At 42.8% G+C, this 21,759-nt stretch overlaps 2 protein-coding genes across 2 annotated transcripts in view; both read left to right on the top strand.

The window, feature by feature from the left end:
* Positions 1–274: 274 nt before the first annotated feature.
* Positions 275–2,712, top strand: LOC116326663 (MYC binding protein). The gene is made up of 5 exons (XM_031748027.2): positions 275–594; positions 825–897; positions 1,007–1,055; positions 2,277–2,406; positions 2,492–2,712. The coding sequence occupies exons 1-5, from the start codon at positions 580–582 to the stop codon at positions 2,534–2,536; spliced, it is 312 nt and encodes a 103-aa protein (XP_031603887.1). The 5' UTR covers positions 275–579; the 3' UTR covers positions 2,537–2,712.
* Positions 2,713–6,728: 4,016 nt separating this feature from the next.
* LOC116315135 (fibrocystin-L-like) overlaps positions 6,729–21,759 on the top strand; it is a 70,269-nt gene continuing 55,238 nt past the window's right edge. The window contains exon 1 of the mRNA XM_039605317.1: positions 6,729–6,852. The gene's annotated coding sequence lies outside the window, so the exon portion shown is untranslated. The remainder of the gene's footprint in view (positions 6,853–21,759) is intronic.

Here is a 21,759-nt window from a genome sequence, read left to right as displayed (position 1 = left end):
CTTCCCGAGGGTGACAATATCTCTCAAGAGTACTTCGAATATGCCAGTGTAGAAACCCGGGAAAAAAAGCTTCGACAGTGAATTATGACATTTTTACGATACCTTCGGTATCAGAGCAATCCATTACTCGATTTTAGAGCACTCAGTAGTATATGGCAAACAGGAGCTCCTAACACAAAATTCGGCTTGCTTTATTTCCCAATTATAGCGGGTTGTTGCCTAAAAGACGAAAAATCATATTATGGTAGGTTCTGTATGTCTGTGGTGCAAATCTGGCAACATAGCTTCATCGTCTAGTTTCGATGTCTGAGGCATTTCAGTAGTTTGCTCGTAAACTGAAAAACTTACGTTTCGTTATTGTTTAAATTTATCTTATTCTGACAGCTACTCTGTGGTCTTTCTTCTCCTTTTACAAGCTGATTATTTATTGGAAAAACTTCATTTCCGCGTGGTTGGATGTGTTGTTATGGCAACAGAGTCACCTCCTGCCTAGCATTCAAACAGCTGCAGCTAGTCTCAAGTTATTGGCCGTTTGGCACATTGTAGACGACCCGGAGTTACACGGCTATTATTGAAGTCATGGCTCAATATAGAGTAAGTATTTTTGGCCTTACTTTCTGTAGTTGTTATGTTTTCCGTGGTAATATTTAAAGTTTGTCAAACTAGCTAGCTAGCGTCATAACAACATGACCTCTGCTCGTCAACACGGTGGAAGGCAGTGAAGGCACCATGGGAGTGCAGAGTTTTTAAAGCGTTCTTGCTTTATGTCGGCGTATGAATGGGCTCCTAACTTATGTGTCATCCAACTATTTGTCTTTTTTCAGGCCTCTGAGTCGAAGCGGGAACAATTTAGAAGATACCTCGAAAAATCTGGAGTCCTCGACACCTTAACAAGCGGTAAATGGACCACCTGTTCGGCCTGTTGACGTTAACGATAATACATTCTGTGAAATAGTCTTTTAATTTGTTTTTACTGATATCCGTGCTGTCCCCCTCTTTCTTGCAGTTTTAGTTGCTCTTTATGAGGAGCCTGAGAAACCTAACAATGCCCTGGAGTATCCTTTTCTCATTTTTGCAGCCTTACTACAACCACAGGTGGTAACAATCAGTTCCTGATGTGGCTCACCTATATCTTCAAAGCAAAAAAGATATGTCACACTTGTATGTTTCAGATCTCATGTGTTTTAATATTGGACATATAACTGTAAGTGGAAAATGCACGTTTTAAATTATTATTTCATTTATTAAGGGGGAAAAGTTATCCAGATCTACCAGGCCCTATGTGGAAAAAGTGATTCCCCCTAAACCTAATAACTGGTTTTGCCACCAACAAGAAAGGCAACTGTTTGGTATAACCAGTAACAAGTCTTTCACATCACTGTGGAGGAATTTTGGATCACTCTTCTTTGCAAAACTGTTTTACTTCAGCCACACTTGAGGGATTTTGAGCTTCAGTTGCCACTTTAAGTCCAAACTTTGACTAGATAAAGCCTTCCAAAACTTTAATTATTATTTGAGTCATTAAGAAGTGGACATTCAGGTTCTTTGTTTGATCATGTGAAATATTTAAATGTAGCAAATGTGTAAAAATAAGATCTGGAAGTTGGCAAATACTTTTTCACAAAATTTCACTCAATCTAAACAGGTTTAGAGGTTAAACCACTGCACTGTTTGTGGTATTATCAGTCTTAAAATGTTATGATTGCAGACAATTTGATCATTTAAATGCACCATCATCTCCTGAAACCTTCAGATGGGCAATGAGGTGACTCCTGCTCCATTTAGAGATGAATGGTAGCCTTTAAGACTTTGAGTTTTAATTCACAATAAATATCTTAACATCTCCAATTCTACAGCCATGTAGAGAGGGGAAATGAACTCCATCAAAATTCATTGATATGCTGATGTTCTGTGCATCTCAGTATAACTGCAAGGATGTAGACTTGATCAAATAATCACTCAGCTGTGTTATTGTGGAAAAAGCTAGTTTCTTGTTATGGCAGCAAATTTAAAATGTAAGTTTTTTTTAATGTGTTCAGGGGATTTGATTTAATCTACTTGCACACATACTTGCAGTGGGTGAGTCTGTCACAGGCCATCAGTTCTTAAGCTAAGGAGTCATTCTCCTGCAACAGTTTCCCATACCTACAAACTGGATCATCTGTCTCCTGAATTAACAGGCTGAACAGAGTTGGACCTTGTTCTGCTCTAATGAAATTAGATATTTTTAATGACTAAAATTTCCATGCACTGGTTAACCTTAACCATGGCAACAGTTTCATAAAGCTTCATCTTGGGGCAGCTGGTCCAGAGCCAGCAGACACAGAGGCTCTTCGTACAGAGCTGGCTGATCTACAACAGAAATACAACGAGCTCATGGAGGAGAACAAAGAGCTGAGGAGCAAGGTGAGCGTTTACAGATAATCACATGTCTGTATTTGGTCCTGATTCTGTGACCTTTAACCTTCTCGTTTTCCTCTTCATCTTCCAGCTGATGCAGTATGAACCGTCGCCTGATGGGGAAGCAGCAGAGTAGAGAGGTTGTCTTTGCTTTTGTGGAGGAATAAAAAGAAAAATGTTACTAAAGCCTTGTTTGTAGAGTATGTAACTGTTTATTGAATAATGGATGTACAGTGAATGCAAAATCACTGTTACTTTTTTGTTGTATAACAAGAAGCTTTCTAAAATAAAAAAAATTTCAGCATCAGCCTTTCTCTCTGTCATGAAGGTCCTCGATTTTGCTTACACATGAAGAAAAAAAGAGTCTTTAAATTCTTTGTTTTTAAGGACCTTTTAGATTGATATTAACTTCAATGCCTACTCATGAAGTAAAATTAATTTTAAAAAAATAATTAGGGCATGCTGTTCACAAGCCTGATGGAAATTCTTCATTTGTTATTAAAGCTTCATCATGGATGAATTCAGACGCTGCTACTGACTGAAGTGTGTCTGGCTACAAAGGATTGCACTGCTTTTTGCATTCTGCCAAATCATTAACCTTCAAAGTGACCGAGTGGAGTTTTCCCAAGACCACAACTGTACTCTCACCAGCCACTTTAATAGGTACATTCTGCCATTACCTGATTGGAGTGCCTTTCTGCCCAATTCTTCATGGCACAGAAACATTCCTCAGGTCTTGGTCCATATTGGCCTCATCAGCATCACAGCTGCTGCACATCTATGATGTGAATATCAAAGGTTCTCTTTGGATGGAATCTGGTGACTGCGGAGGCCATTCGAGTACAGTGGACTCATTGTCATGTTCAAGAAACCAGTTTGAGATGAGCTTTGTGGTATGGTGTGTTATCCTGCAGGAAGTAGTTACCAGAACATGTGTGCACTCTGGTTATTTCTCAGGTACATGATACTTGCTGATAACAGGCCCAAAGTGTGGCAAGAAAATCTCATACACCATTGCACCACCACTCCCAGTCTGAACCACTGACTTGAGGCATGTTGGATCCATCCTTTCCTGTTTTTCTACACCAAATTCCAACCATACCATCCAAATGGCATTGTAGAAATTTTTACTCATCAGACCAGGCAATTTTGTTCCAGTATTCAGTCATCTGATTTTGGTGAGTAAGTGTGAACTGTACCTTCAGTTTCCTGCTCTTAGCTTATAGGACACATTTGCTTCAAGGTTTGGTGCGTTCAGAGATGCTCTTTGTTGTAATGATTTGTTATTTCAGTTACTGTTTTTTTTTTTTCAATATATTTTTATTGATTTTATAATTGGACAGTATACAACGACCACCTTCAAGAGAACACAATAGAAGGTGGACAGCAAATCAACAAGGTGGTAATACAGCATATATAAATGTTAAAACAGAGTACATTTCACTTAAGTTTATCCATCAGGCTAATGACTGGTTGCCAAATCTTATAAAACACTCTCTCTCGGTTAGACAAGGTAAACCTGATTTTCTCCAGATGGAGTACATTTCCAAATTCTCTCAACCACATTTCGAAGGTAGGAGGTTTATCAGACTTCCAGCAGAGAAGTATCAGCTTTCTAGCCACAAGTGTAGTCATTGACACAACCTGCGTCTCTGTCTTGTCCCTTGCCCATCCCGGTTCAGACACCCCGAACAATGCTGCTAAGGGGGTACATGGGACCTCCCTGCCAATAGCTTTGGTCAGAAAATCAAACAGATGATTCCAAAAAAGCTGCAGTTTTCGGCATTGAAAGAAAAGGTGAGATAAAGTTCCTCGATCACTTGAACACTTAACACAGAGGGCTGAAATGTTCTTATATATTTTTTCCACTTTAGTGGGAGAAAAATGCAACCTATACACAACCTTAAATTGGATCAGATTATATCTAGCATTTATAGAACTACAATATATATTCTTAATGCACTCCTGCCAAACATCATCAGTAACATCCACCCCCAGTTCTTCCTGCCACTGCTCCCTAAAAGTATCAGATGAAGGACTGTATATATCTAGTAAGGCCCTGTAAAAGCGAGACACAGCACCTCTAGTGTAGGGCTCAACCGACACGAAGCTGTCAAGCACTGAGTTTCGAGGAATCAAATCATACTGTGGAATAGATGCTTTGATGAAATGTCTCAACTGTAAAAATCTGAAAAAATGTGAATTAGGAAGATTAAATTTCACCCTCAATTGCTGAAAAGATGGAAAACGTCCATCAATGTAAATATCTTTGAGAGAACAAATCCCTCTTCCTTGCCATGTCACAAACGTGATGTCCTCCAGCCCAGGTCTGAAGGCATGATTGTTACAAATTGGAGCATCCAGATACATTTTAGGAGCCTTTACTGTGCCCAATAGTTGGTTCCAGACCTTAATTGAATTTTGAATTACAGGATTTCTGCCATATAGTGTATTCTTCACTTTTATCGGGCTATTAAGCAGGGCTGGAAGACAAGTTTGTCTACAAGACAGGTGTTCCATCATCAACCATGAAGGCTGTCCTTCCAAATCAGCACCTGGAGTACACCTTCGCCAAAATGAAAAAATATTTAAGTGTGCAACCATATAATATAATCTAAAATTTGGGAGTCCAAGGCCACCACAAGTCTTATGTTTAACAAGATGTTTTTTGGAAATTCTAGGAACCTTACCCGACCACACAAAGGAGGATACAATAAAATCGCTTGTTGGTTACGCATAAGTCTATCGTTGTTTACAGCGCTGTCGGCCGCTGTTTTTTCCCTTTTAAATACTTCCGAAAAGAAAACCTAATTTCTGCCGTTCAATAGGCTACTAAACAAATTTAAACTTTTTAATATAATGCAAAATTGCAAAACGCTAAGGTGTGTGTCTAATAAAACCTCTGCAATTTGCTCTGCTTCAATTCAGCAGCATCAGGTAATGTTAATGTGTTGATTAATGGTTTTCTTTCAGTTTTGATCTACTGCTGAATATTTTTATAAAATCGTTTTTCTGTTTTAGCCTCAGCTACGTTGACACAAAGGCATCTGCTGTGATGCTTACAGATTAGATAAAGTCTCGAAAGTGTCAGCTTTCTTTTTATAGTTATAAAAATAAGTAAATGTACTGATCTATGATCTGAATTATACTATTGACTGACTGTCTGAGGCTAACAGTTACACAATAATACCAAAACTCTGTCCTGATAGTTTCCACTTTCTCTTTTGTATCACACATACTGAGACAATATTCGGGATAAATAACCATGAAAACAATTTATTTATTCAGTTTAGAGGTTTACACATCATTATAATCACAGAGCCCGCTTCACTTGAATTGTCCACTTGATGGCGCAGTAGAGCAAATGAATCATCACAATGCTTCGAACCATGAGTCGACCAATTGGGTGGAAAGCTTCAGTTCATCATGAGGCTTCATCTCACCATCACTAACTTAGCAGCAAGGTGAATCGGTGATGCATTAGTGTGGTCTGCACTTCCTCTTCTTTGATTGGGTGAAATGAGTTGAAAGTAATTGGATGAGGGAACCATGGGGAGTGCCCTGCATAATTTCAATAAAACGCCGTTTTAAACGCCGTTACAGCTGGCACAGAACGCCGTAAAAAACGCCGTTTTTATGCATCTTTGAACGGCGTTTTCTGCCGAGTGGCGGAAAAAACGGCGTTTCCGTCTGTCTTTGAACGCCGCTTTTTACGTCACTCGGATGGTGCGTTCAGGGCGCCATGTGAGAGTTTTGAATAATTAAACGTCGTTTTTGACGCCATTTCTTAACCCGGGTTGCGTTCTATCTCACATCCCTAACCAACATAGATACTAATGCCAAGCTAATGTTAATGTTAATGTTAAGGTAGGCTAACAGTGGAAAAATGCCTAAAAACAAAATAAAACAACTCATAGACCTTGAGGAAGTAGATTGAAACACGTGCTAACATAGATGCTAATGCTAAGCTAATGCTAAGCTAGGCTAACAACGGAAATACGCCCAAAAACAAAATAAAACAACTCATAGACCTTGAGGAAGTAGATTGAAACACTAACCTAGGGGTGCTAACATAGACGCTAATGCTAAAGTAACCCTAGCCCCGCCCCTACTTCTAAGCCCACCAGGAAACAGGACGTAAGACCTATGAACGGGACAGCCTGAATAGATTTCCCATCATGCCCGGGTTATATTATTTACCACCTAATTTTAATAGTTTCCCACAGAGTATGTGGGACATTATACATCAAAACGTTTGTCTTTTAACGAGCAATCGGGAAATGGGGCCCAAATTGACCTAAAAAGTGAACCCAACAAATGAAGAATGACGATTAACAAGCAAAACCGTCACGGTACATAGTCTTACAAAAACTGACCCTGACAGACTTACCGCCTTTTGGTTACCTCGTTGGGAGACGTCACCAGGGAGACTTCTGGAGGACAACACCGAGGGTGAGTTCATTGCACATTTGACTGTTTTTTTTTTTCTCTGTTATGGCATCTTCTGGGGTCGTGCGGTGTATGGTGTCACAGGAGATAGCCTTAGGGACTCTGGTGTGCTTGCATGCCTGGGAGTCCCAGAGCCCCAAAGTGGGCTCTGGGGCTCCCTGGCCTGAAAGCAACCATAGAAGGGTGAAGCCAGAAGGCTCCCGGGAAGGCAGCAGCTTGCTGCGGCTGGTCCTGGGGTCCTCGTTCCCCTTGGAGAGGTTGGGGTGGTTATGGCTTGCTGTAGCTGTTCCTGGCCTCTGCTTGGGGGATGTTTGGAGTTATTTTTGAAATGCGCGTCAGTGTACCGCGTCTGGCACGTTTGACTCGCGAAAAAACCACGCGCGTGAGTTTTTGTGTTGCATTTTGTGCATACACGTGTTTCAAAATATGCAATTTTGACGCGCGATGGATTTTTCTTGGACACGCGTTGAGGTGCGAATGTGCACGGGTAGTTTCATTCAGCCAGGGTTGGCATGACGACTTACTACGTTTAGTCTTCTGTGGAGCCACGGTGTTCAGAATAGAGGAACATGTGGAATTAAAAAGGTTAGTAAGCTCGTCAGCCGATAAATCCACAAGACAGACGGAGTCGGGGAGCGCAGAGTTGGCGAAAAGAGTAGAGAAGTTAGTAATGGTTTCAGAATTAATTGAGCGCATCTGGCCTAAGGGACCCTCGCAGTTAAGCTCCATATGTCGTAACATAACATTAAACATAACCACAGAATGATCAGAGATCCCAGAGTCCTTGATATCCGTTATACAAATATCCAGACTGTAGGACAAAACTAGGTCAAGCGAATGACCTTTTAAATGCGTCGGTTCACTTACCCATTGCGTAAGATTAAAAGTGTGTCGATTTTACATGAAGCATTCAGAAAAAGTCCAAAGCGGTAGTTCAGAGTCTCTATCCTTAAAGCGTGTTTTCCTACCCCCACCCATGGGAAGAGTGCGTGAATAACTTTCTGTCTGTCAGTCCAAAGTTTGAATTCCTCTGGGACATCGGAACCCCACACAGAATCATGCTGCTTGAGGTTCGGGGTGCTTCGTCTTTTCCTTGTTGTTGATGTTGAAGTTGACGTGGCGTCCATGGTTATCTTGAAAGTGTGGTCAGATATGAAAATGGGAGCGCACTGACCTGTCCAATTCCCAGGAAGGATAAAATAGGCCTGTTGGCCACAGATCCAGGCCATCCCTTGCACCCAGAAGGTGCCATTTGAGATGTTGTTGCTTTTCACGGGCCCTCCAGGAGCGTGTGTCTGTACTGCTTTGCAGTTGGTGGTGTTTCCCATTGGTGTGGATCCGTTCTCTTGGCGGTAGCATAGGCTGTGGCTCAAATTCCCATTGTTTTCTTTCAAAAGTCTTTTTATTAAACAAAGGTTTCAATATAATGTATACAAAAAAAAAAAATGCTTCAGAATTTTCCAAAATTTCAATCTTATTCCCACCCTAACCCTTAAAACAACAAATAGTTGGCTGCCTGCAGCCCAACAAAACAAAAACAAAAAAAAAACAGACAAAAACGAAAAACAACAAATAGACTCATATAAGAGAGAGAAAAAAAAAAAAAAAAAAAGGGGTGTTTCCTTGGACTACTCAGTAACAGTAGTTGTGGGCCTTTCAAAAAAGTCCAGAAAGGGAGACCACAGTTTATAAAATTTATTTTTAGACCCTCGAACTGTATATCTAATTTTTTCTAAATCCATACAGGACAATACATCTTTTAGCCATTGTGTGTGTGAAGGGGGAGAAGAGTCTTTCCATTTCAGCAATATAGCTCGCCTAGCCAGCAGTAATGAAAAGTTTAATATTCTGAGTCTGGAGCTGGACAGATTCAAATTCTGGACCGCACCAAACATAGCACAGAGTGGCTCTGGTTCAATTTGATGCTGCACGACTTCAGACATCGTATGGAAAACAGATTTCCAAAAGGTAGACAACGAAGGACAGGACCAGTACATATGAAACAATGTACCAGGAGCACCCCCACACCTTATACAGGCTGGGTCCACCCCTGGATATATGTGTGCCAGCCTCTCCCTGGACCAATGCCCCCGATGAACTATCTTAAATTGGATAAGTGTATGTCGAGCACACATTGATATATTGTGAACCTGGCCAAGGATAGAGTCCCACAGTTCATCCGTAATATGAAAGGTAAGGTCCTCTTCCCATTTAGATTTGATAGCAGCTATTGAAGAGCATTGTAAATTGGAAATTAAGCTGTAGAGGGCTGATATTATACCCCTTGAAGTTGGTTTGAGCATTAAAAAATCATCTACTGGATTGTATGGAGGCATTTGGGGGAATTCTGCTGTCACACTCTGCACGTAATGTCTAACCTGTAAAAAGCGAAAAAACTGAGCTGCAGCTATGCCAAATTTGGTGGATATTTGAGAGAAACTTACAAATTGTCTGTCTTCATATAAGTCTGCAAAGGATTTTAGGCCCTTTCTATGCCAGATATGAAAAGCATTATCTGCCACTGAGGGAACAAATAAGTGGTTTGCTGCAACTGGGCTTTGAAGTGAGAAAGCCCGGAGACCCAGACTCTGCCTAAACTGAGACCAAATCCTAAGAGACTGCTGGACAACTCTATTGTTACTGGGTAGAGGCGATGCCAAAGGGAGTGACGAACCCAAAGTCGCAGGTAGAGAAATTTTCCCACTTGAATATGACTCCATGGCAACCCAAACTGGTGGTGACGGTTCGAGATGATAGTGTCTCCAATATAACAAACACCTAATATTGGCGGCCCAATAATAGTACTGGAAATTGGGTAGGCCTAAACCTCCAACCGACTTGGGCCTTTGAAGAATAGATTTCTTCAATTTGGGAGCTTTACCATTCCAAATATATGAAGTGATTAGTGAGTCTAAAGATTTAAAAAAGGATTTTGGAATCAGGATAGGGAGGCATTGAAAGACATATAAGAATTTTGGAAGTAGCATCATTTTCACTGAGTTAATCCTACCTATTAAAGATAAGGATAATGGGGACCATCTAGACAACATATACTTGCACTGTTCCAGCAGGGGGAGGAGATTCTTCTTAAACAAACAATTAAATTGCTCTGTGACACATATCCCAAGGTAATCAAAGTGATCTGTGACTATTTTAAAGGGAACATTTACCAAATCCAGATTCCGAGCCCTCTCATTAATCAAAAACAGTTCACTCTTATTCATATTAATTTTGTATCCAGAGAGCTGACTGAAACCGTTCAGTATATTAAGTACAGCAGGTAAGGAGGTAAGCGGGTTGGAAAGAAATAAGAGAAGGTCATCAGCATACAGTGAAACTCTATGTTCAATCCCCCCCCTCCATATGCCTTTTATGTCCCCACTACCACGGACTGCAATTGCTAATGGCTCAATTGCGAGGGCAAAAAGCAATGGGCTTAAAGGGCAGCCCTGTCTCGTTCCGCGGTGGAGCTTAAAATAATCAGAGTAGCGACAGTTAGTTACCACTGAAGCCGTGGGGCTTGCGTAAAGAAGTTTAATCCATGAGCAAAATAAGGGGCCCATTCCAAACCTTTCTAAAGTAAAAAACAAATATTCCCACTCCACCCTGTCAAATGCTTTTTCCGCGTCCATAGCGATAAGGCATTCAGGCACGACATGGCCAGGGGCATAGATAATATTAAAAAGTCGCCGTATGTTAAAAAGGCATGCCGATTTTAATAAAGCCAGTTTGGTCGGGAGAGATTATAGCAGGTAGAATTTTTTCCAGTCTGTGCGCCAGTAACTTAGACAGAATTTTAACATCCGTGTTTAACAGAGATATAGGCCTATAAGAAGCACAGTCAGTCGGGTCCTTGCCCTTCTTAAGTAACACTGTGATACAGGCCTGGTAGCATGATGAAGGAAGTGCCCCAGAGTCTAGCGACTCTGTAAAAACTTCGCAAAGGAAAGGAGCCAAATCGTCCGAGAATTTTTTATAAAAGTCTGCAGAAAATCCATCAAGACCAGGAGATTTCCCAGATTGCATAGATGTTATTGCCGCCTGAATTTCCGCCTTTGAGATAGGGGCTATTCAATAAGAATAGCTGTACCCCCTAGCCTTTGCATTAAAATTAGAGTGAAACATCTGTCCTGACCAACATTTCGCCAGGCGTGAGTGATCTGAATCCTGCAAATGAGTCTCTTGCAAAAAAACTACCCCGGGCTTAAATTGCTTCAAGCGTGATAAGACTCTCTTTCGCTTTATTGGGTGGTTCAACCCCCTCACATTCCAGCTAACAAAGGTAAGATTACCACTCATCAAGGAAGTCCCACATTATTATATGCAAAATTGCCCAAGGAGGGAAGAGAGGGGACGAAAACAACAGCAGCAACAACAACAACAGAAAACATATCAACCAACCCCGCCCCAGAAAGAAAATGCAATACAATAACATATCCCTGTGTAAAAAAAAAAAAAAACCAAAACAAACTAAAACAATACCACCCACCAATATCACCCCAGCAGGTTGCATTAAAAAGCAACCGCGTAAGCCCCTGCTTTCTTCCCATATTAGTCAGGAGCTCCCCGTACCACTAGCATCATACCTGCACCCTTGAATATTGGCCCCTAAACTCGAACCAGGGTCTCAGTTTTCAGGCCACGAAGAAAAGAAATTAGAGAAAACAAAAACAAATCAGCCAAACAACGAACCAGTTTTAACTTAAAACAAAACAACAAAGAATATACTGCTATACCAACATCGCGGCTGTATAATCTCAGTCACAACGAGGACTCCACATAGGGTAGTCCGACCTGTTATAGTTATAAATTAGGGTGAGTGCTCTGACCGCTCACAGTGTCCAACTCAGGATGGAGAGCTTTGGTTTTCTTCCATAGTTTGAATGAAACGAGAAGCCTCCTCAACTGACTCCAAACGCCGAATTTTCCCATCTGGAAGAGTAATACGGAGCCTGGCGGGGAAAAGGAGGGAAGGACGGAGGCCTCTCCGGTACAACTCGGCCATAACATCCTTATACTGGGCTCGCTGCTTCTGGACGTCGGCGTTATAATCCTCATAAAACTGGAGTTTATGTCCACAATACTCCAACGTCCCTCGGCGTCTCCGTGCTTCCCTCATCAGCAGCTCTTTGATCTGGAAGCGGTGGAAGCGAATAATGACTGAGCGCGGCCTCCCATCAGGGCCCGGTTTGGGCATAAGGCTACGGTGGGCTCTATCAAGCTCCGGAGGAGATGGCAAAGTTTGTGCACCGAAGACCTCCACCAGCAGCCAGGAAAAGAACTCAGTTGGCCGTGGACCCGGCTCCACCGATTCCGGCAGGCCCGCCAGACGTATGTTCTGCCGTCTACTTCTACTCTCCAGGTCGGAAAGTTTAGTTTTGAGAAGTTTGTTTTCCTCCTGTAGTGAATCATACTTAGCTTCAAGCACTGCTAAACGCTGAACCACATCCGCTGCGTTTGATTCAAGCTCACCAATACGTAGTTCTTGATTTGCAACTTCCGCTTGAATCTTGTCCAGCTTATCATTAATTACATCCGATGTAGCCTTAAAATCTGCGGCTATGGCTATTCTGTGCTGTTCGAGCAGGGCGACAAGTGCCGGGTTCAAGGCTGCGCCAGCGTCCTCTGCTGCGCCAGCGTTAGCACAACTCTCGGCAGTAAGGTTTTTCTCGATCTGTCTCCTTCCCTTGGACATCCTACCAATGTAACACTCATAAATGACCCGAAAAGTTCGTATCTGACAGCAAAATGGGGCTCGGAAAGTACAATTTTGAAAAAGTTAGGCAGGTGCTAGTGGCCGACACACCTTACTCCATTGCCGGAAAACGGAAGTCCCCATTGTTTTCAAGAAAGACTGGGAATGATTTAGCCTTACTTCTGTGCTTCACTTTCAGGTCAACCCAGAACCATTCGTCACATGTGCCATTTCGCAGTCCTATCTGGAGAGGTTCCTCATGGTTGACCACGATTCCCTGGAATTGATACCCAAGGCTGGCGTAGCTCGCGGCACACTTTGCTTGAATTATGTCCATTCCCTTCGCATACAGGGTGGCGTATTGTGTCGCTGGGGGCATGTAGGAGCAAACATAGCAGTCTTTTCTGGGTGTGCTGTCATGTATATATCGATACCATGCGTTGTTCATCCATGGATGAATGTGGTCTTGTGTCATATCACGGAGATGTGAGTTGTCATGCGTCCATCTTGTCTGCAGGTGGTGTTGTTCATCTTTTTTCTTTCGGGTGAGTGTTAATAAACTCACCAGGAGTGCAACAGCAGCCACTAGGAGGACGAGTGTCTTCATGATGACCAGACACACCTGTGACCCCTGATGAGTAGACTACTGGCAAGAAGAAGAAGGCGGGGTATACCCGATCAGCCCTCCCTCCACCAGTAGATCACCAGGAGTTAGGGGTGTCGGCGTCTAAACGTTTAGGTTGTCACTCACTTTTTTGCAGTGGCTTTGATGGATCCAAGATGGTCTTTCTGCTATTTTGCAGGCAGTGGGAGTGGTGAGTAGCACCTGATAAGGACCTTCCCACCTTGGTGAACTCCAATTTTTCCTTTGGAGTACCTTGATCAGGATCCAATCACCTGGTTTCAACCTGCAAGACACTGGAGAGATGTCACTTGGCAGTTGGTTGTTCAGAACAATCTCTTTATTTTCAAGTAACTTAGTCATCCACTCGGCTAGTGTGGTTTCTCTTATTGACTTATCTATAGGCTCACTTGTAATTGGCAGTGGAAATGGTCTGCCGTGAATGATTTCAAAAGGTGTGAGTTTCTGAGAACCTTGTGTCAGTCTCATCCACATTTTTACTAGGCCTACACACTCAGGCCATGGTCTCCCTGTTTCTTCCATGCATTTTCTCAGTCTCTGTTTTATTGTGCCGTTCTTTCCACGAGTCCGGCACTTTGAGGGTGGTAAGCACAGTGGTGTTTGATGCTAAATCCTAGTGCTTCAGAGACCTTACTGATTACTTCATTAACAAAATGTGTCCCATTGTCTGATCTTATCAGAGTGGGGATGCCATAAGTTGGAATGAAGTGATTGCATAAACATTTTGCAACTGAGATGGCGTCTGCTTTTTTTACTGGATAGATTTCTGGCCATTTTGAGAATACGTCTATGATCACTAGAGCGTATTTTGAGCCTTGGCATTCATTTAGCTCAATAAAATCCATGTGGATTGTATGGAAAGGATGAGGTGGTGTGGGAAAATTACCTCTTCTCGGTCTGAGGTTTCCCTGTGCATTATGTTTTTGGCAAATCATGCATGTTCTGACAAATACTTTTGCTGAAGTTTCGAAATCTTGGGTGTAGAAATGTTTAGAGAGTATATCTACCATTCCTCCCGTCGACACGTGAGTAGACCCGTGTGTCACTAATGCTGCTGTTTTGTGTAAGGATTTTGGTAGTACTGGTTTGCCATTACAAGTCATCAAATCATTCTCCAGCCGAGCTCCACATTTTAACCACCTCTTTTGTTCTCTAGTTGGTGCAGCTTTCTGTTCGTTTATAAGCACATCAAGTGGTATTTGTATTGAGGAGTCAGACATTAATGTGTCTATAGGTTGTTGTGCTGCTGCTTTTGCTGCTTGATCTGCAAAGTTATTGCCTTTAGTGACTTCTGAGTTGTCTTTCTGGTGTGCAGCACATTTGCATAATCCTTGGGGGTCACTTGATTCAGAATTGTATGTGGATTTGCTACCACAGGTGGGATCTGTGCTGTCACTTCATTTATTGCCCTGAGGTCATGTACTAGACGGTACTTTCCCGTATTTGCTTTCTTCACTGGGAAAATGGGCATGTTACAGGTTACTTCAGTTGTTTTTCTCAAAATGCCTGCCTTTTCCATGTCTGCAATTACTGGTTTTATTCCTGCTTTGGCCTCTGTTGTGAGGGGATACTGTGGTTTTACTGGCCTGTAAGTTGTGGTGGTTTTTACTACGACAGGATCTGCTCCTTTAATTAGTCCTACGTCTGTTGGTCCTGTAGACCACAGCTTAGCAGGTAGTTCCTCTAGTTCTGGATGAGAACTAGAGGAAAAGAGTGTGTATCAGCCCTCACTAACTTCATGCATGTGTGCATCTGCGCAGTCAGTCATATGGGTTGCTGGCTGTGTCGTGCGTACTCACCCTAATGTGTACCTCATACATCCTGTTCTACGGCCCTGAAGCCACCCTTCATGTGTTTCTTCAGTTTTCTCATATCTGTCCCTTTCCACCTGTGTGAGGATGTGGCCTAAGTCTTTCCAGTCCGTGTCGTCATTGTGTGCTACTGACACATGTGGTTTTGGCATCCTGTTTAGCTCTTGTACCTTTCCTGGCTGTATTACAGAGCACACTGCGTTACCGCTTTGGGTGACATAGAGGTGTTGCAGTGTGAGTTTCTGTGGTCCTAGTTTGTGCACTTGTTGGTCATATATGGGGTCATGACCTGGGCTTTGTTTGAACCTTAAGGTGTTGTGGTACTCAGCAAAGTCTAGCTTTCTTGAATGGGTTGGCAAGTAGCGATTTGCTATACGCTGCAAGGGTTCTAATGGAGGCAGGTCTAGTGTCCAATAATAGTAGGGTTCTCCCTGTCCCTTACACACATTGAGCTGACGGGCCTCAGGACTTTGCTCTTCATGTAACATTAGTTTAGCGTACATGCCTTCTAGCCCTGGCACTACACCGATCCTTAGTTTCTCTAAAGCATCTCTCCCCAGAAGGTTGACTGGGCAGGATGGGTCATATATACATTGGTTTTTACAACTTCTGCCGCTTTCATGGTGTGCTAGTAACAGTTCTTCTGTTAGTGATTTAACACTGGTGTGGCCTGACGCAGATTTAACTATCAGGGTGTCACTTGAGTATTTTAGTTTTTTGGGCTTTTGATTTAGCACGGTTTTACATTCTCCAATGTCACATAACATGGTCATGAGTTGGCCATTCACATGGATTGTTACTGTAGGTTTGTGTTCAGAACCTAGGAGCAACTGTTCTATGTTGAAAATTTCTGTTTCTTCTTTTACTTCCTGTTCTAGTCACTTACTCTGACCCTCTCCTGAGTCATCCTCCTTTTTGTACCTACAGTCCCTTGCAAAATGACCTTCTTTTCCACAAATATAACAGCGATTGTCTCTCTCACCCCTTTGTCTCCTGTCTCCCTTATAGCCCTTATAACCACCACTTTTCTTTCCCTGTCCTTTCTGCTGTCCTTGTCTCTGTCCTCTGTATCCACCAGCAAATGCTATGAATCCTGTTTCGGGATCCACAGTGAAAACACCTCCTTTCTCTTTCTTTTTTACCACTCGGGTTGCATGTTCTGCATACTGCAGGGCGTCTGCTAAGTTACCAGTGTTCATTGTTACCCAGTGTTTTTCAACGTGGGCTCTAACTGGGGGAAGGAGACCGTTTAAGAATGCGTTCTTTAGTTGCTGTTGGTATGGTCTCTCTGGGGCTTCTTCATAATCTAGGCCTGAATGCTGTCTAAAAACCGGGCGCAGCCGGTCCAGAAAATCAGAAGCTGTTTCGGCTTCTTTTTGCTTTACCTCCCCTATTTTGCCATAGTCAGCCCTCGGGGCCAACCGTACTCTAATTCTCTCATATAAATTTGTTAGGTCATTGATTAGGTCGGTGCTTCCTGGTGCATGTGCTACACCCCCGGCGTTTGAGCCGGTATAATCCCCTCTAACTGTTCCCATCCTTAAACCTAATAAATCTTGCATTACTTGAAGCATTTCATGACCGTTTAAATACCATTGCCTCCTGATCAGCTCTACAGCATCCCTCCATGGTGTAAAACCTTCATTCAGTGGAGGAACATCTTTCAGGACATTTTGTCTGTCCGTCTGTGACCACGGACGGAAAACATGTATGTGTGGGCGGTCATCTTGCTCCTCCTGTCCTTCTGGCCCTATTATTAGGCCAAATCTAGGGTTAGCCACGGCTACCAGTGGGTAGATACCAGTGGCTGGTGGATCGACTGTGTCTCCTATTTCTTCTTGTGGGCTATCTTTGAGTGAAAGTTTGTTTAGCATTGTCTGTGCTTTCACATAAGGATGTTGTGTATGTGACCTAGTTCTTCCTGATATGGGTGAGTGTTTAATGGGTGGTGCTGCAGCTGTGGCTGCAGATGTGGGAGACGCTGCGGCTGTGGCTGCAGATGTGGGAGACGCTGTGGCTGCAGATGTGGGAGGTGGCGGCGCATATGGTGGTGGATTAATACACATATTGCGAGCACCGCACGGTGTCTCGTCCTCTGGTTTTACTAAACTGGCGGTTAAGTTCTGTTTTTCTGACTTTTTATCTTTCTTCTCCTGTCTTTTCTTTTTGTTTTCCTCTCGCCTAGCTGGTTCTACCTTCCAGGCCTTGAAATATTGCAATTCTTGCGAACGTTTCCCTTTCTTTTTTAGGTTTTTTGTTTCTGCTATTTCTTTCAAAAGAGATTCCCTCAGTTGTGTTAATGCTGATGGGCTACATTTACCTTCCCAAGTGGGACATTTTGTTTTCTTAGGATTTCTCCATCTACATGCACTAATTTGTCCGGCGCCTGGACATTTTTTCTCTAACCACTGCTCGTCAGCAGTGAGTTTTGAAGCTTCATTACCCATTTTAGTCCCTTTATTTTAATACTTTACAACTAAACAACTGCGGCACCTTCTCTGGCATGAGAATCGAGAGAGGTAGTTGACACGGCCTTCTACTTTCAAGCTATTCTTGAAAGCGGTGTCATCTTTACGTGATGAAACACGACCTGTTTCTCTCTTTTCACCAGTACTTGGGTGGCCAACAGCAAACAAAATAGTGGAATAGTTCAGCCTCCTTATTGTGCTGTAAAATCAACTTATTCCACCAACAAAAATGAAACAACAACAATACCTTTTCAACGCGTACTACGTTTTATGGACGAGGTTTATCTAAAAATGCTTCCAGCCCTCTTTCAGGCGAGCGTTTACTTCTAGAAACCCTTCTAAAAATGCTTCCAGCCCTTTTCCAGGCGAGCCTTTACTTTTAGGAATGCTACCAGCCTCTCTGGGCGAGCCTAAACGTTTTACGCGAGGTGTCTGAGTGTTAATATTCACCTGGTTGCTGCCGGTCTCTCAGGTCTACCTCATCGACCCCCACCGCCGTGGACCACTTATAAGAACGCCGGCCAGAACCCGAACGTTACGTCTCTGGACTTTATATCCTCTACCTAGAGAGGAGCTGTCGACAGACTTCAGCGCGGGCTTCTCACGACGTCAGGGCTCGATGAGGCTTTCCTGTGGGGTCACACAAAAGTGCTGTGTCCCATCCGGCTCGAAGGACCAAGAAATGTCAGGAGTTTTCCTGTTATGCAACTCAGGTCAGAATAAAACGCTCAGACAGGTTAACGTGTACACGGGGAGACTCAGAGAGACTCTCCGCTGCAGCAAAAAGAAGCAGTCTTTTATTAAAAGCACATACAGGAAGAGATACAGGAAGAGATAAAATAGCTGCTGCGTGCAGGCTTCCCGTGGAGTACAGAGTGTAACTTCCCCATTTAGGAGTCTGCACAAAGTGTGACTTACTGAAAGAGCAAACATAAACATAAAGAGCAAAAGATAAAGTAATAAAATAAAATAATAATAAAAATCCCCAAATCCTGAAATCTTTTGACAAAGTGTCAATAAGGGCAAGGAAATCCTTTGTTAGTGTGCTTGCCTCACAACAGACATGTATATTAAAATCACCAACAATTAAAACATGGTCGTAGCGTAAAAACAGGCTCCCTAGTATTTCAGCAAACTGAAAAATAAAATCCTTAACAGATTTCGGAGGTCGATACACCACAGCACAAAGAATTGGGGGAGCACGGTTCAGTTCCAGTAGCTGCACCTCGAAGCTGGTGAAAGAGACGGGTGGTAGTTCCCGGCATCGAAATCAAATAAAAATCAAAGCCAATCCTCCACCTCTGCCAGAGATCCTAGGAGAGCTAGCAAAGGCACAATCTGGGGGAAGAAGTTCTGAAAAAGCAGAAGATTCCTCAGGACGAAGCCAGGTTTCCGTCAGATAAAGAAAATCCAGCCCAGTTGAGACGAAAAAGTCGTTTAAAATAAGTCTTGTTTGCCAGCGATCTAACATTTAGCAAAGCCATCCGAAGTGTAGTCGGGTTGGTGCTAGTTGGAACAGATCTCAGCAGGCGAAGATTGCTGTAGTTCACACCACCTCTGGAAAGCCGCACCCAGCTCCGAACAGGTGAGCACTCTGCTGGGGAGTCTGGGTGAGCATAGCGTCCAACAGGACTTATCCAGCGATGGCAGGGCAATCTATAGCAGAAGCGGTCCCCGAGAGCATGAGAAGAAGAGTATTTACAAGTACGTGGTAGCTGGTCGCATCAAGTGAGTTTAAGTAAGCCTTGAGGCGAACACGAATACCGCTCCGTTTACCCCGTCTCCTATGACGTTTCCTAGGTGGAAGGGTAGCTGGAAAGCGGCGTAAATGATCAGAGATATCCGTCGGAGTTGAGAAAAAGTTCCCTGATTGCCACTTGAAACCAGGCATTTGGTGAGTCAATGGCTGGAGATTCAGAAGAGTTTGACGATCATAGGTAAGAAGCGCAAAGGCGTCAGGATAACACAGAGAAAATAGGATAGCAGACAGTAGACAAAGCTCGAGGAGACGGCACGCCGCAAACACTGGTGCCATCTTCAGTGTTGCTGTTTTGCTCCATACTGACACCTGCTGGACCTTAAATATCATTGCAGGCAACTTACTTCAGACTTATGGAACGCCAGGACTGCCATAATGAATTAATTAAATACAACATTAAATAATTAATTAAATGTGGCAATAATTAATTAAAATTGGAAATAATTAATTACATAAATATTTACGAAACATGTAATTAATTAATTATAGACACATTTAATTAATTATTGACATATTTAATTAATTATTGACACATTTAAATAATTATTGCCACATTTAAATAATTATTTAATGGTGTATTTAATTAATTCATTTTGGCACAGTTGACTCCTTCAGGTCTCACCAAGAAATTTATCTGTCAACCTCACCCATCAAACTCAGGGGGCGGGGTTAACGCTGATCGAGTCAAAACCATTGCTTTGGCCTGGTGGCCATTGTTTTTAGCACACAACAACCCCCATGTGGAAACTAACAGAACTGAACTTTGAAAAACCCTGTTTGTGTGTCACCAAATACATTTTAATACTTTTTTAGCCGAGAATGTAGTGGTTTAATCTTCATATGTCTGGTCGGTTTGTCAAGATACAGCCTCTTTGAAAAAGTGCTTCGATGATTTCGGAGATGTCTGCCCAGTCTCACGGCAAAGCGTGGGACAGACCCGCTCGCCTCGCAAGCAATCAAGCTGTTATTACTGCCGACAAAGCGCAGGCCCCGGTACACAGCTGTAATAGCCCCCGCTGACACTGACTTCTTTTACTGAGGTTATATTTATCGGGTTTTTATTTCCTGATGTTCATATGTGTCCTACGTGTTTCAGTCGCCAATTCTGAATTATAACTAACATTAAAAACATGTTTAAGGAGGAGAGGGAGCAAATAAATTCGATTAACAGCTGATCTTTGGGTTTTTGTTCAGTAATCAGCGTGACCTGCGTATAAAAGAATAAAAGAGATAACGTTGGTGTTTCCGTCATGTAGTAACTGCTGGCTTTAACTGTACAACGGTTGTTCGACACTATGAAACACATACAGACTTCATGATGTTCGGCTAATGTTTTTATTGTGAATATTAATCATGAGGGTAAACGGCCCTGTACACCACGGAGCGCGGTCAGCATATCCACGATATCGTCAGCTCTCTGAGTTAACAGTTTCCCAGCCGACTAATCTAACTGTCATCTACGAATATGTCACGGGTCATATCAATATGATTTTACAGAAAATCAACCTTATTACTGCCAACTATTCCAGAGACGTGAAAATCTACAGCATAAAGAACATAAAAATATAGCAGTCTAACGCAACACTGTAACAGAGATGAACCGTCAGTTTGTCGCAGATCAAAGTGGAATGAAAGTGATTGGTTGAACAGGTGTTCGTGATCTGTGTTTTCTGCATTTTCATCAGCGTAAGAGACTCAGCAGCAGATTAGAATAACAGTTATACATTTAATAAATCACCAAATGAATACACAATCGAACCTGTTCTGACAATTTGAGTTTGTGTTCCCTCAGCTGCAGACTTGCTGCTGTTTAAATGTTTGAGAGGAAGATTAGATATAAAGCAAACGTCAAACATAGACACAGTCTGCGTTCACATTTGATATGAGGCCAGCACGTATAGTGGCTGTCCTGTTTTAAGATCATATATGTAAAATTGTTGTCTGACCTGCGTCGATCCAGCCGCTCAGAGTCCATGGTTACCATGGTTACTGCATAAGCAGCCGTAATGTAAACAGCTGGCACGGCGGAAACCTACCGGCGACATGAGTGTTTTTCATTGCAAAAGAACTGTCTGAATGGTTAACTGAGGTTAACTTGGATAAATTATAGTTAAGGAGTATCACAGATAACGCCCACGTGAGCTGTGTGACTGTACACCACTACAATGAAATCAGTAGGCTATTACTGAAATACACGTGCTATATCATAAACTATTATATAAATAGGGAGGTCTTATTAACACGTTTAGTTTTAAAGGACACTTTCCTGCCTTTAGTCTCATTCATGAGCAGTATTAGTTGGCCGCTTTCTGGGCCTCTAGCCCGACGTCATCGCCGTCGTGGGCGGCCCCCGGACCCCTTTCGCCTGTGCCGCCGCCGTTGCCTCCCGCACGGCCGGCCTCCAGACCGGCTTTGTCACCTGTGCCACCCACCTGGTCGGCTCCCCAACCGTTTGACTTATGAACTCTTGTGCCGGCGACCTCCGGGACGGCCCCCTGACTTATTGATGAACTGCTCTCTGTGCGCCAGTGTTT

Source organism: Oreochromis aureus, linkage group 22 (genome assembly GCF_013358895.1).
Source record: "Oreochromis aureus strain Israel breed Guangdong linkage group 22, ZZ_aureus, whole genome shotgun sequence".
In the NCBI taxonomy this organism is placed as follows: Eukaryota; Metazoa; Chordata; class Actinopteri; order Cichliformes; family Cichlidae; genus Oreochromis; species Oreochromis aureus.
The sequence above is the reverse complement of the archived record's forward strand: the minus strand, read 5'-3'. Positions and strand labels throughout refer to the sequence as shown.

What these genes read in the sequence shown, in the direction of transcription:
- LOC116326663 (XM_031748027.2), top strand. An exon ending in AAACCTAACAATGCCCTGGA is followed by an intron (nt 1,056 to 2,276) that starts GTATCCTTTTCT and finishes CCATGGCAACAG; the next exon opens with TTTCATAAAGCTTCATCTTG. An exon ending in ACAAAGAGCTGAGGAGCAAG is followed by an intron (nt 2,407 to 2,491) that starts GTGAGCGTTTAC and finishes TTCATCTTCCAG; the next exon opens with CTGATGCAGTATGAACCGTC.